Here is a 12,513-nt window from a genome sequence, read left to right on the forward strand (position 1 = left end):
TTTTTAATTAATTTAGTTTTTTAAAAACATTACAAAAAATAATCTGTTGTGGATAATTTATTGTTGATAACAATGTACATGGGATTTAGGAAAAATGTATATGTTTGAAATCAATTTCGTTTTTATCAAGTCTTTCAAATGTATTCCCTCCTTGCTGTCAGCTGATTGCGACGTTGCCACATTAATCCTCAAGTCAGACAGAAATGCAATTATTGGTTTCTATTTCTAATTAATACAGCTGTACTTTGTTCAAAACTTACATTAGTTTTACATAAAAAATAAGATAATAATGTGTACTATCTATGGAAAATATGAAAAGACACACTGTATATACTAAGACGAGTTAATCTAATGCTCTAATGCCCTTCTTTGGGGAGCCGGTTTTCTCTTGATGGGAAGCGAATTTAGAAAGCTGATGGGCTTGGAATATTCACTAATATATGGCAGCATATTATTTGCTAATTTTAGTAAATGAATTTGGTAAGGTCCACCCATTAACGCTGATTGGTTCATTTGAGTATGATGTAAAACCCAAAGATTCAGGTATGTTCAAGAGAAAATAGTTATGACAACTCAGCGTAATAGGAATTTAGTTTCATTGGAAACTATAAGTAAAATTTTTAATTTTTATGCTTTGTTCACCGAGGCGTCAATTTGAAATACCTTGTGCAGAGCTTTTCGATTAATGCAAATGTGTGTGAAAATATATCTGCCCATAAGTGTCGTATTAAATAATTTACTCTACTACTTTATATAGATAACTTAAAAAATAACATATTATATCATATACTCTAGCGCCGTCTAATCTTCTGTATCTGATATTGTTATATTTAGTAAAAGCCTATTATTAACTTAAAAAAAAAATAATCCTAATTAGAGGAACCAATATGTTTTTATAGAGTATGAATCCAATTACTTTCTTGAATAAATATTGTCTATAAATGTTCCGATGTCTACTTTCGTCAAAATCTTGGACTATCCTATTAAAGTATTACATACTTTGAACTATAATTATTTACTTAAAACATAAAATAAACAAATGCTTTAGTAAAATTGTTGGTTTCCAAATAGTCGAAATTGTATATCGTTTGTATATTTCACGCGCATTTTGTGACAAAAACTTAAACAAATCATATTAAAAACAATAATGTGCATAGACATATATTGACAGAAGTTGCTGAAATTAAATCATGAAAATTTTGCTGCGCTCAATTCCAATTTGCATTTGCATAGATACATCTGCATATTAATTCAATTAAATTTGTTTTTGTAAAAACCTCGCCTGAAAAGCCAGAATATTTCAATGTTTTAGGTATTAAAAGCTAAAAACGTACAAATTTTATTTGTCTAAAGAGAAAGTATTGGTAAAACTCAGCCCCATATATTCATTTCCATTTTAATATATTTTTTCAGATTTTTAAATTGCTTTTCTAAACCTCTGCGCCTTAATATCCAATTAAATTCCCTTTACAGAAAATAAACAACAAATCCGACAAGGCCGCGTAAAAAAATTACTTAGCCCACAGCGCGGCAACGACCTTTTTTGTTAAATCTCACATGTAACTTGAAAAAAAATCTCGGTTGATGCAGTGCCTGTTTCTATGTGGTTTATTTTTTATGCAGGGCGGGATGTACATCTTCCAGCTGATGGATTACTACTCCGCCAGTGGTATATCACTTTTATGGGTGTGTTTCTTCCAAACCGTGGCAATTTCTTGGTTGTTTGGCGTTGAAAAATTGTGCGACTGCATCGAACAAATGATGGGGATTAGGCCTAACCGATTCTGGACGATATGCTGGAAGTACTTGGCGCCATTGACGATGGGGGTGAGTACAGAAGTACAGATTTCCGTTTCTAACATTTTTGTATGTAAAATTATTGCGATCTCTTTCTATAGAGACAGTAGAGTTATAAATAAATCAAATTATAAGTTTTACTATTTCCCATTCTCATAAAATAATTGTGCGTATTATCTGCATGGAAATTCTAATCTGTCGTTCATTCTGCATATTTTTATCTTAGTCCAACCAAATTACACTTGACGAAAAAAAAAATTATTACCCTGACTTTTATAAGTGGAAATGGTAGAAGGACTTATAATAAACGAAAAAAATAAATAAATGCGTGAGCAGCGGCGGCGGAGGGTTGATTTGGGGGGTTGAAAAGTTATGAAAAATTGTATTATTGGGATTTCTGGTGAAAGTTGACGTCAAACAAAAAAATATTCAATACAAAAGTTTTGTAGAGGTCACTTTTTAACATAACCTCAAAATTTCCGAGAAAAATGCGAAAAACAGGTTTTTTATGATTTTTTGTTTTTTATTTCTCATTTCCGCAAAAATAATTTAATTTTGACGAAACTTGGTGAAAGTATACCTTTCTAATAACCTCAAAATTTGTTTAGATAAAAAAATCAAGAAGTTTCTGAGATATTATTTTTTTTCGGCCTGAAACACTTTTTTTTCAAAGAAAAATTCTACTTAAAAAAATCATCGTACAGAGTTCTGCCAGTAATAATTTTTTTCGTTTTGACATATACTTTTTGGTGAAATAAAAAAATCTGTAATAACAGTTCAAAAACATGTTCAAATATGCAAAAAAATAAACAATGAATTATTCAGTTATTATTGATAATTTGTTTAAATTAAAAAGTATTCAAAAACTGATTACACCATTCAATTCTACGGAAAAAAAATTAAATAAAACTGTCTCATTGTTCGACTCAAAACTTTATTTTTGTACAGTATTGCTATAAACATCTAAGTCGAATTACAAATGCACAAATGATAAATTATCTCTGGATGATTTGAGATTTCAGCAATACAAAGTATTAACTACAAAGTCTATTGTTGATGCGAAATCCTAAAACCCGAAATTTTGCAAAATCGTTTTATTTTTTTTCTGGCTTTATTTGAAAACGAATTTTAAATAAATTGCATATTTACATTGCCACTTTTTCGCTGTATCCAATGGCGTCAACATTTTTGCAATCCGACGTTTCGTCTTCGAGGGGCCATCATCAGATTAATTTTTTTAAATATATCGCTGCTATTTTAATGACAAAATCTAGTCAATTAGATAGATAGATGTATTAGATGATATTACTATTGTAATCGCGTAAAAAGATTTTTAGCTATCATTAAAATTTTTTCCTAAGTACGGCTCTGAACGCTTTCAAAATACCTGTATCTATTGGAGGAGAGAGAGAGAGAAAGAGATAGAGAGAGAGAGAGAGAGGAGAGAATAAAAGTCAATACAGCACAATATATCCAACAATTTTTTTTAATCCATAATTTAAAAAGTTGTACCTAATAAAAAAATAATACGAATTTATGAAATATTTTATTATTTCTAATTAGTATTGCTAGTAGTAGTAAAAAAATCGTTGGATATTTTGTGCGGTATTACTTTTATACTGTTATGACTTCATCCAATACATATTTTGAAAGCGTTCAGAGCCGTACTCGGGAAAAATTTTAAATTATAGCTAAAACAAGCTAAAAACTTCTTAAACGATTACTATAGTAATATCCTCTAATTCAGAATTAAAAATGATTTTAGATTTTGTCATAAAAATATCAGAGACGTATTTTAAAAAATTAAACCGATGATGGCCTCTCGAAGACGAAACGTCGCAAAAAAGTGGCATTGTGAATTTGTAATTTATTTTAAAATAAAGCCAGAAAAAATTAAACAATATTGCAAAATTTCCGGTTTTTCCGGATATCTCCGGAACTACCCGGAATTTTAAAACTTTCTAAACAGCATATTGTTAGATATAAAAAACACACTGTGTATCTATGAATTCTTCAAACTTTAAAAAAAGTACACTAAACGGAAAAAAAATATTATTTATTTTATTTATTCACTATTCGACTTATGTTTATAGCAATACTGTACAAAAATAGTTTTGGGTCAAACAATGAGACAGTTTTTTTTTTGTATTTTTTCCGTACAATTGAATGGTGTAATCAGTTTTTGATTTTTTTTTAATTTAAACAAATTATCAACAATTACTGAAAAATTCATTGCTGCAAGCCATTTTTTACTTTCTTGTATTGTTGAGTATGTTTTTGAACTATGATTAGGTACAAATTTTTTTATTTCACCAAATAATATGTCAAAACGAAAAAAATGATTACCGGCAGAACTCTGTACGATGATTTTTTTAAGTAGAATTTTTCTTTGAAGAAAAAAGTGTTTCAGGCTGAAAAAAATGAATACCTATCTCAGAAATTTCTTGATTTTTTTTAATCTAAAAAAATTTGAAGTTATTTAAGACAGAGAAAGGTATACTTTCACCAAGTTTCGTCAAAATTAAATTATTTTTGCGGAAATGAGAAATAAAAAATGAAAAATCAGAAAAAAACCTGTATTTTGCATTTTTCTCGGAAATTTTGAGGTTATGTTAAAAAATTATTTGTACAAAAGTTGTAGATTTTTGCATGATCTACAACTTTTGTATTAGATACTTTTTTGTTTGACGTTAACTTTCGTCAGAAATCCCAATGATACAATTTTTCATAACTTTTCAACCCCCCAAATCAATCCTCCGCCGCCCCTGCTCACGCATTTATCTATTTTTTTCGTTTATCATAAGCCCCTTTACCATCTCCAGTTATAAAAGTCCAGGAAACACTTTTCTTTTTTTTTTCCTCTAAATGAGTTATTTTGATCGGTCTATCTTTGCTTATCGTGTACAGAAAAAAAGGCGACCAGCGCTACGTGGTCTCATTTCTGCGTGCGTCAGTTTCCAGCTTAGACGTTTCCGTTCGTGTCATATGCGTGCAAGTGCCAAAACGTGTTATTATTTCACATTTTAAAAATGGAATCGTATAAAAGTGTTTGTGGACAATTTCTTAATAATTAAGGTACCTAGTCGTAAACGAACGATTTTAACAGCTACAAAAAAAATTTAAATTGACAATGACGTTAAATATTGTATTAATTGGATATCGTTCATACTGACAGATGTTATGGTTACGAATGGAATATTATTACCATATTTTTGCATACTATAGGTAATTTATCTCGTATTCGTCGAAGTTTCCGATGAAAAGAAATATTCTGAGGCTACCTGTTTATAATGCACTTTAATTTATTAGAGTGCCGAGTGCTATTCCTGTATTTTACTGGCATAACCCAATTAATCATAAGGCATTAAAGGATTCATAATGCCCCTTGTTCCCGTAAAATTTATAGTTTTTCTGGAACAGATACCGTAAATTTATTTATTACGTGTATAAAATCTAGGTGATTAATTGGAATTAGTAAAAACGATAAATTATCTCCAGATGTGGGTTTTTATTAATGTCTGAAAAGCACCGCGCAATATTTAGTCATCGTTATTTGTTAATATCTTTCCTTGATTGCGCCAATGAAGTTGGTGAGGAAAATACGTGTTATATTAAAGACAACTACCTAAATTAGGTAGTAAGGACCCGTTTTTAAGAGTAAAATCCCAACATTTCATATTAGGGATTTTTTGAGAAAACATATATTTATGCCACTGGATTTAGGAACCCCCAAAACGAGCAAATACCAAATTTTATCAAAATTTTAGATAATAACGATTTTGTAACCAAATCAAAAATTCACAAGTCGTTAATTTTTTTTCATTAATTTATTGTTGATATCCGGTTGTCAATGAAGCAAAACAAAAAGTGAGGTAGTTAGCTAATTGTCAAAAGTAACAAATTAGTGTGTAGTACAGTTTATCTCGTGTTAATAACAATGGAAAATATACCATTAAAAGACAAAATATTTGTACAACATGTTGGCGCTAATGTGCGTTCGGCAAGAAATAAAATAAAAGCTTTTAAACCAAAATTTGTTCATACTTTGGAATTGGGAGATAAAGAAAGACGTTGGGAGTTTTTTATTGGCTACAAGGAGAGCTGAGAATCCAAAATTTATTATAAACGCAATGAGGCAGTATTTGCAAATAGTTAACGTTTGGTGAGGAATACTAAATAACATAATAATTGGGCCTTTCTTTTTTGAATAGATTTTAAATTTTTTTTAATAATGAATTTGGGAACGCATTAGATGATTTGCCTTTAAGAAATCTCCTTAATTTGAAGTTTCAATTAGATGGTAACTCTATTCATAACGCTGCTGAGGTGAGAGAATGGTTAAACGAACATTTTGAGAATTGTTGGATAGGACGAAATAGTCCTTTAACTGAGTGGCCGTCGAGATCTCCGGACTTGACGCCATTAGATTTTTTTATTTTGGGTTTATTGAAATAAAAAGTGTATAAATCAAGGCCATAAGCTGTACAAGAACTACGTTCTGGCATAATGCAAGCCTGTGCAGAAATTACCCCACACCAAATACAAAAAGTACGAACGCACGTAAAAGAATTGCGAAGTGCATAGAAGTAAATGGTGGATATAAGTGACAAGAATATAATTATTTAACATCTGTTGGTTTCAGTTATATTATTTTATTTTTAAATTTAATAAAACTAAGAATATTAATAATTATTATAATACCACATTACTGGAGTTTAATTAATTTAATTTTTTCGTTTTTGTTTTGCTTCATGGCTATTTTTTTACTCAAACTCAAAGACTATTAGGTACATATTACAATATTTGTTTTGGAAAAAGCAATAAATGGATTATATTCACTATCTACATATTAACTTATATACTTTTGATGTATTATAGGTAAAGGTAATTTCGTCGATAAAATTATCTGATTTTCCTTTATGACGTTGGCGATATCACGATATCGTTAGGGTTGCCATCAGCTAAGTAAGTTTATTTCCCTCAACAAAGAATAATTGGGAACAGTTTTGTGATAGGCACCCAATAGTAAAACACAATTAGTTATTCTTTCATAACCCTCAGGGTACTCTATTATTTAATAATGCCCTTTATAATAACCCCTTTTAATGGTACGCAATCGACATCAAAACAGTCACTTACAATATGTACTTAAAGGTGCTTTATCAGAATTATACATAATGTGAACACTTTTGTGAATCAATTAATAACACAGCCCCACAAAAAAAAAATATCGGATCTGGTATTCAGACTCATGTATTTCCATATATTTTTTCCGCTGAATCCGAATCTGCATTCAGATTTGGCCCAACGGGTCTGAGGTTTCGGGAAAATTAAAAAAACAGGTCAAAATTCACAAGAAACGTCATTTACGATAGACGAAAGTTATAAAAAATCAAATTATTCTACCAGCTCACTAGACGTATGATTTTTCACTCGTTTAATTCGAATTTATCATCATAGAGTCAGACAAGCTGGTCCATTTCATTTCATTATCATTTTTGATACAATTTCTTCGTATTTAGGGTTCTTCTTGTTTCCTAAAAAATGTGTCGCTAGAGATTTGAAACTAGTCCAAGCACTCTTCTCAATGCTACTCATTGTAGTGATGAATGTTGCATCCTTGAACAATGTCTTAATCTGGGGTCCATCGAATACACCTTCATTCAATTCCGCCTCATGAGTATTCGGAAATTTTTTTTAGGAAACAACAAGAGTCCTAAATACGAAGAAATTGTATCGAAAATGATAAAATACTTCTAAGATCTGGGATGTTTGATGAACTACAAGTTGCACTTCTTTCATTCGCATCTGGATTGGTTTCCTGAAAATCTTGGATCTTGGCGAAGAACAAGGCGAACGATTTCATCAGGATATGAAGGTTATAGAACAGCGATATCAAGGAAGATGGGATGAAAACATGATGGCCGATTTTTGTTGGTTGTTAAAAAGAGAAATGAAAAATAGAAGGACCAAACGAAAGCGTAAGCCTTTGCATAGATCCTTTGAAGAAAAGAGAACACATTATAGCAACAAAAATAAGAATGATTTGTAGATATCGTTTTCTTTTGTTTAGAAAGTAGAGTATTCTACAAGTTTTATTCTCAATCTTCTAGGCTGTTATATGCGTATTCATGCATGGACTGGATAGAAAGATGTATGAATTCATAAATGGGTGGGTAGATAAAAAGATGGATCCAGAACTCTGCAACACGAGTTATGCCACGAAAATGGCGTTTTTAATCATTTTGATCTATTTCTTGTTTTTGAATGAAATTGGAACTCAGACCCGTTGGACCAAATCTGAAGGCACATTCGGATTCAGCGGAAAAAATACATGGACATACACGGGTCTGAATACCAGATCCGATACTTTTTTTTTGTGGGGCTGTGTAATAGTTCTTTCAGTTTGAAAAATCTCAATAAGGTTTTTATAAACATTGTTTTCCGACTATTGTATAATGTTCTAACATTTCTAACAAGTTTTCATGAAAAAAGAACTAATGTCATTTTGTTATTGAGGCAACTATTTCTTTTACTGATTAGTTTAGAGAACCTCGAATTCGTTTGGACGAAATATTCATCTACTATGCATATATTTATACGACCTCTTTCGTGAAGGGATATAGAACCCGTGTTTAACTCGCTGCAAATTTGAACTCTTAATTAAATAATCTTTACGGAATCATGAATTTTAATTATGAAATGCATAACTTGGAACACGTTTCACGTATTAATCCTCCCCTACCCTTGGAATAATATGATTTACGACTCCCCGTTGTCTCTACACACAAATAAAATTCAAGTTGTGATTCTAATTAAAGGCGTTTTCCGTTTTTGCAGTTAATTTTCATCGGCCAGTGCCTGCAGTATGAAAGGCTGACCTACGGGGATTACGAGTATCCCTACTGGGCGGAAATTATTGGGTTGTGTATTAGCTTTTCTTCGATGATGTGGATTCCTCTGTATGCGATATATTACGTAATTTCGGAACCTGGCACCATAATCCAAGTAAGTATAACATGGATTTGTACTTTTCTTAGCATATTGACGCGGATATGACAGTTTTTTATGACACACAGTTTTGTTTAACCACATCAAATTTGTACAATAAAAAGTTGAGTGTCACATATTTACCGGAATTAAAATCACCAGTTAGGTATTGTACTGGAAAATGCAATAACAGTAGTTAAAATAATAGGAAAATAGTTTCTTAAGTTGATTAAAAAATATATATACAGTACAGTACAGAAAATGGAAAGAATTAAGTTAAGGAGGCAGAAACTAAATTAAAAAAAAATTAAACAGAAAGTGTTAACTAATAAATAGCCTATTGATTATAGGATTTTAAAAGGAATTGGGTATAACGTTCAAGATATTTTATTACATGGTCATTATAGATGAAAAAACCGCGGAGTGTTATTAAATTAGAGGGGATAAAATTTCCCGTTTAAATTTTTTAGATAAGCCATTTCGATGGGAAATTCAATTCTCTAAAAAAATTTTCCTATGAACTATAACGAAATTTTGCTTCGTTTTCGAGCTACAATTAAAAAACTGAAAGGGGTGTATTTTCACTCATATTTCCAATTTTCGGTTTAATAGCACTCCGTGGTTTTTTCATCTAAAATGACTCTTTGAACGATTCATGCAACAAAACTGCTTAAATGTCATAGTTCCCTTTAACCCTGTTTTTTTTATATAATCAATAGCCTAAAAGACTACACACATATAACTTAAAATGACACACATAATTACAAAATAAAGTGCTAACAAATGCTATTTCATATAATATTTAAAATAAACGGTTAAGCAGATGTCGCTTATAACATAGAAAGTTAGTTACTTTGTATAAAAAAGTATATTGATTGGAGATGTTTATCTAGAAACGAGAAATAACACAAACACTATTCAAGCACAAATACCAGGTAAAATTTAATTTTAATAAGGGATTTGAATAAAAATCATATCACTGAACTCTCATTATAAGAATTTTCTAAAATTTCTAACAATATAACAATAATAACTTCTACAAGATTAAATTGTCACATAAGTGGATAATCTCAGTAAATATTTAACTGGTATTTTGAAGTTAATCTAAAAAATAACAGAAAAACAAGAAGCAAACACGAAATTTTAGAATAAAAAGAAGAATGTGGAAAAATTGTTGTAAGAATGGTATAAAAGTAGTTGTAAGGAAAGTATATAAGATAAATTATCGTACGAATGTTTAGTATCAACAGGGGAACCCAGGTAAGACAAGAGTGGTATTGGAAGGAAGCTTAAGAACTTTTTTGTTATTTACAATAAAAAACTATTTAAGAAGCGTCAGATATCGACTTATCTGACAATTAGTCTATATCCAGCTAGAAACATTGATCTGTAACTTAAAAACAATTCAATATTGAATACACATTGCAGTTTCATGAAAATAGAATCAATCGAACAAAATAAAATTAAAAGTCGTGAAAAACAAAGTCTTATCTGTAAACAAAAGTGCAGTTTAAGATATATAAAAATAGTAGTAAAAAAAGAAAGTATCGCTTTTAAAGTAAAATAGAACAGAAACTCGGCAAACATTAACTAATCAAATAATTAAAAGCGGCTGCCATAGCAAATTCCGGGAAAGGAGATAATCTGCAGGAAGGCGCAGTTTTACTTAATTAAAAGGAAAATCCAGGTGGCTTAAAGAAACCGAAGAGACACAACAACAAGAAGAAACTGTGGATAATTTATTTTCAAATTTTTCTTTGTTATAAAATAGATATAAATTTACCAAGATCGTATTGTTTTTTCATAAATTATAGGTCAAATTTCAGATTAAAATAAAAATTGATAGCGATAAATTCTGCTGGTTAAAGCACAATCAAATAAAAATATATATGAGGAGTTGATTTTCAAAACGCAGTTTTCGATTTTGATTTTCAAATCGCATTTGTTTCGTATTCAAAGAAGTTTTACACAAAATACCACAAAAAATATTTTCTAATGTCAGGTGATTAATACACTTAATTATTATTATCTTTATAGCACCAACAATTTTTCACATATGATTATTACGTAATTATCTCAAAATGTGTTATGTTTCAAAAACTGCGTTTTGAAAATCAACTCCTCATATATTGAATCAGAAAAAAACAAAATGAAATTAAATTCAACCAAACCAACTAGTTCTAAGAGAACAACAATCTACAACCCATTTGAAAGAAATACAAAATAACATACATTTTTATTAAAGAAAACTCTTCACATAAATTACCAACACAAAAATTTGGCACCAACATGGAATCCAAAGTGGAAATCGTAGTTCAAAATAAAAATAAATCTTAACAGTTTGGAAATTAAACTCGAAGAAGACTTATTTTTAGATGTTAAAGAGAAATTCCAATGAGACCTTATGGAAAAGCCTAATTATTGAAAGAAAAACAAGGAAACATGTTGTGATGAATATTTAATCTAGTTAGTAATTTATAAACATATATATACTGGATGATTTACTCAGAAGACTTAAAACAAATGACATGGAAACTGTGGAAGTGTCATCAACACATTACAAAAATTTGTAAAAAGCAAGGATATTTGACAAAAATTAGTCAGTATATAAGTGAGAACAAACTTGGACGAAATATGGTATGATACCCATGAATTTCATACAAAGGTTGGGTTGACTCTAACAATCAATGGAAACAGAGGAAAATAATACTAATTAGTGCTTACCTAACACTCTTTCATTGTCAGTTAAAAATATAGAGGATATAAGTTTCAATGTCAATCCAAAACACCTCTCCATATTTAGGTAAATTGAAATAAATTCTTGAAGTACAATTCATTGCAGACCTCTTTAGACCATACTTTATGACCTGGTATAATCAAGCTACCTTTCCCTCAATCAGTTAAGAGTAAATTTTAAAAAAGTTTAGTTCTAGGTTGCTTGTTAGCTGAAACCATTCATTTGTTCACGGATATCCTCTCGTTTATTATACTTTAATGCTACTATTAACAATTTGCTTCTTTTTTTCAGAATTTGAAAAACGGTATCGTGCCCAAGATCAAACAAAGGAAGATATCAATACGAGTTGAAGTCACGGAACAGCTAATAACACAGAGCAAAGTGGGGTTGATAACTCCATCGCCATCTTTTGTCCAAACCGCGTCATAGTTGTCAATGTCCTCTTAGCGTTTTCGTGTTTATTTTATAATTTGGACGTGAATCTTGAACATATTTATAAGTGTAGGCCGCAAAAGCTGCAATGTGGTTACAAATGGTTTGTTAAGATACGGTCGGTTTCTTAATCTTCATCAACATCTTCAAGTGTTTCGTTTAAAGCAGGCTTTTCTGTGGCTCTACCGTTTATGTGAGAGAACTATAGCAAAGATCTGTCAAGCTTTAACTTTAACTCTAACTCTAACTCTAACAATAAGTAAAAGTAATTTGCAGTATTATTCATCAATATTATTATGTAACACTTATTTATTTTACATTGTCATTAAACTGGTATAAACAGTAATTTTGGAGTTTTAGTACACCCAAGATTCGAAGACCTAGGCAATTTTTTTTTAATACGGGTGTCTAAATCGATTAAGTGCCTTCGCTACCACAATTTTATCAAGGACGATATGTAACTATGTAAAACTATTTGAATATCCACCCCATGTAAAGAAGGTAATATGATAACCTTCACAATATTTCTATATATTGTATTTATGTTTGATACAAAA

The 12,513-nt window shown here is 30.2% G+C and overlaps 1 protein-coding gene across 1 annotated transcript in view; it reads left to right on the forward strand.

Moving 5' to 3' along the window:
- Positions 1-12,302, forward strand: part of LOC108913931 (sodium- and chloride-dependent GABA transporter 1) — a 49,257-nt gene extending 36,955 nt beyond the window's left edge. The window contains exons 9-11 of the mRNA XM_018719588.2: positions 1,624-1,827; positions 8,638-8,805; positions 11,816-12,302. Coding sequence (XP_018575104.1) covers positions 1,624-1,827; positions 8,638-8,805; positions 11,816-11,953 — 510 coding nt within the window. The 3' untranslated portion in view covers positions 11,954-12,302. The remainder of the gene's footprint in view (positions 1-1,623; positions 1,828-8,637; positions 8,806-11,815) is intronic.
- The last annotated feature ends 211 nt before the right edge of the window (positions 12,303-12,513 follow it).

This window comes from Anoplophora glabripennis, unplaced genomic scaffold, assembly GCF_000390285.2.
Source record: "Anoplophora glabripennis isolate ALB-LARVAE unplaced genomic scaffold, Agla_2.0 scaffold16, whole genome shotgun sequence".
NCBI lineage: Eukaryota > Metazoa > Arthropoda > Insecta > Coleoptera > Cerambycidae > Anoplophora > Anoplophora glabripennis.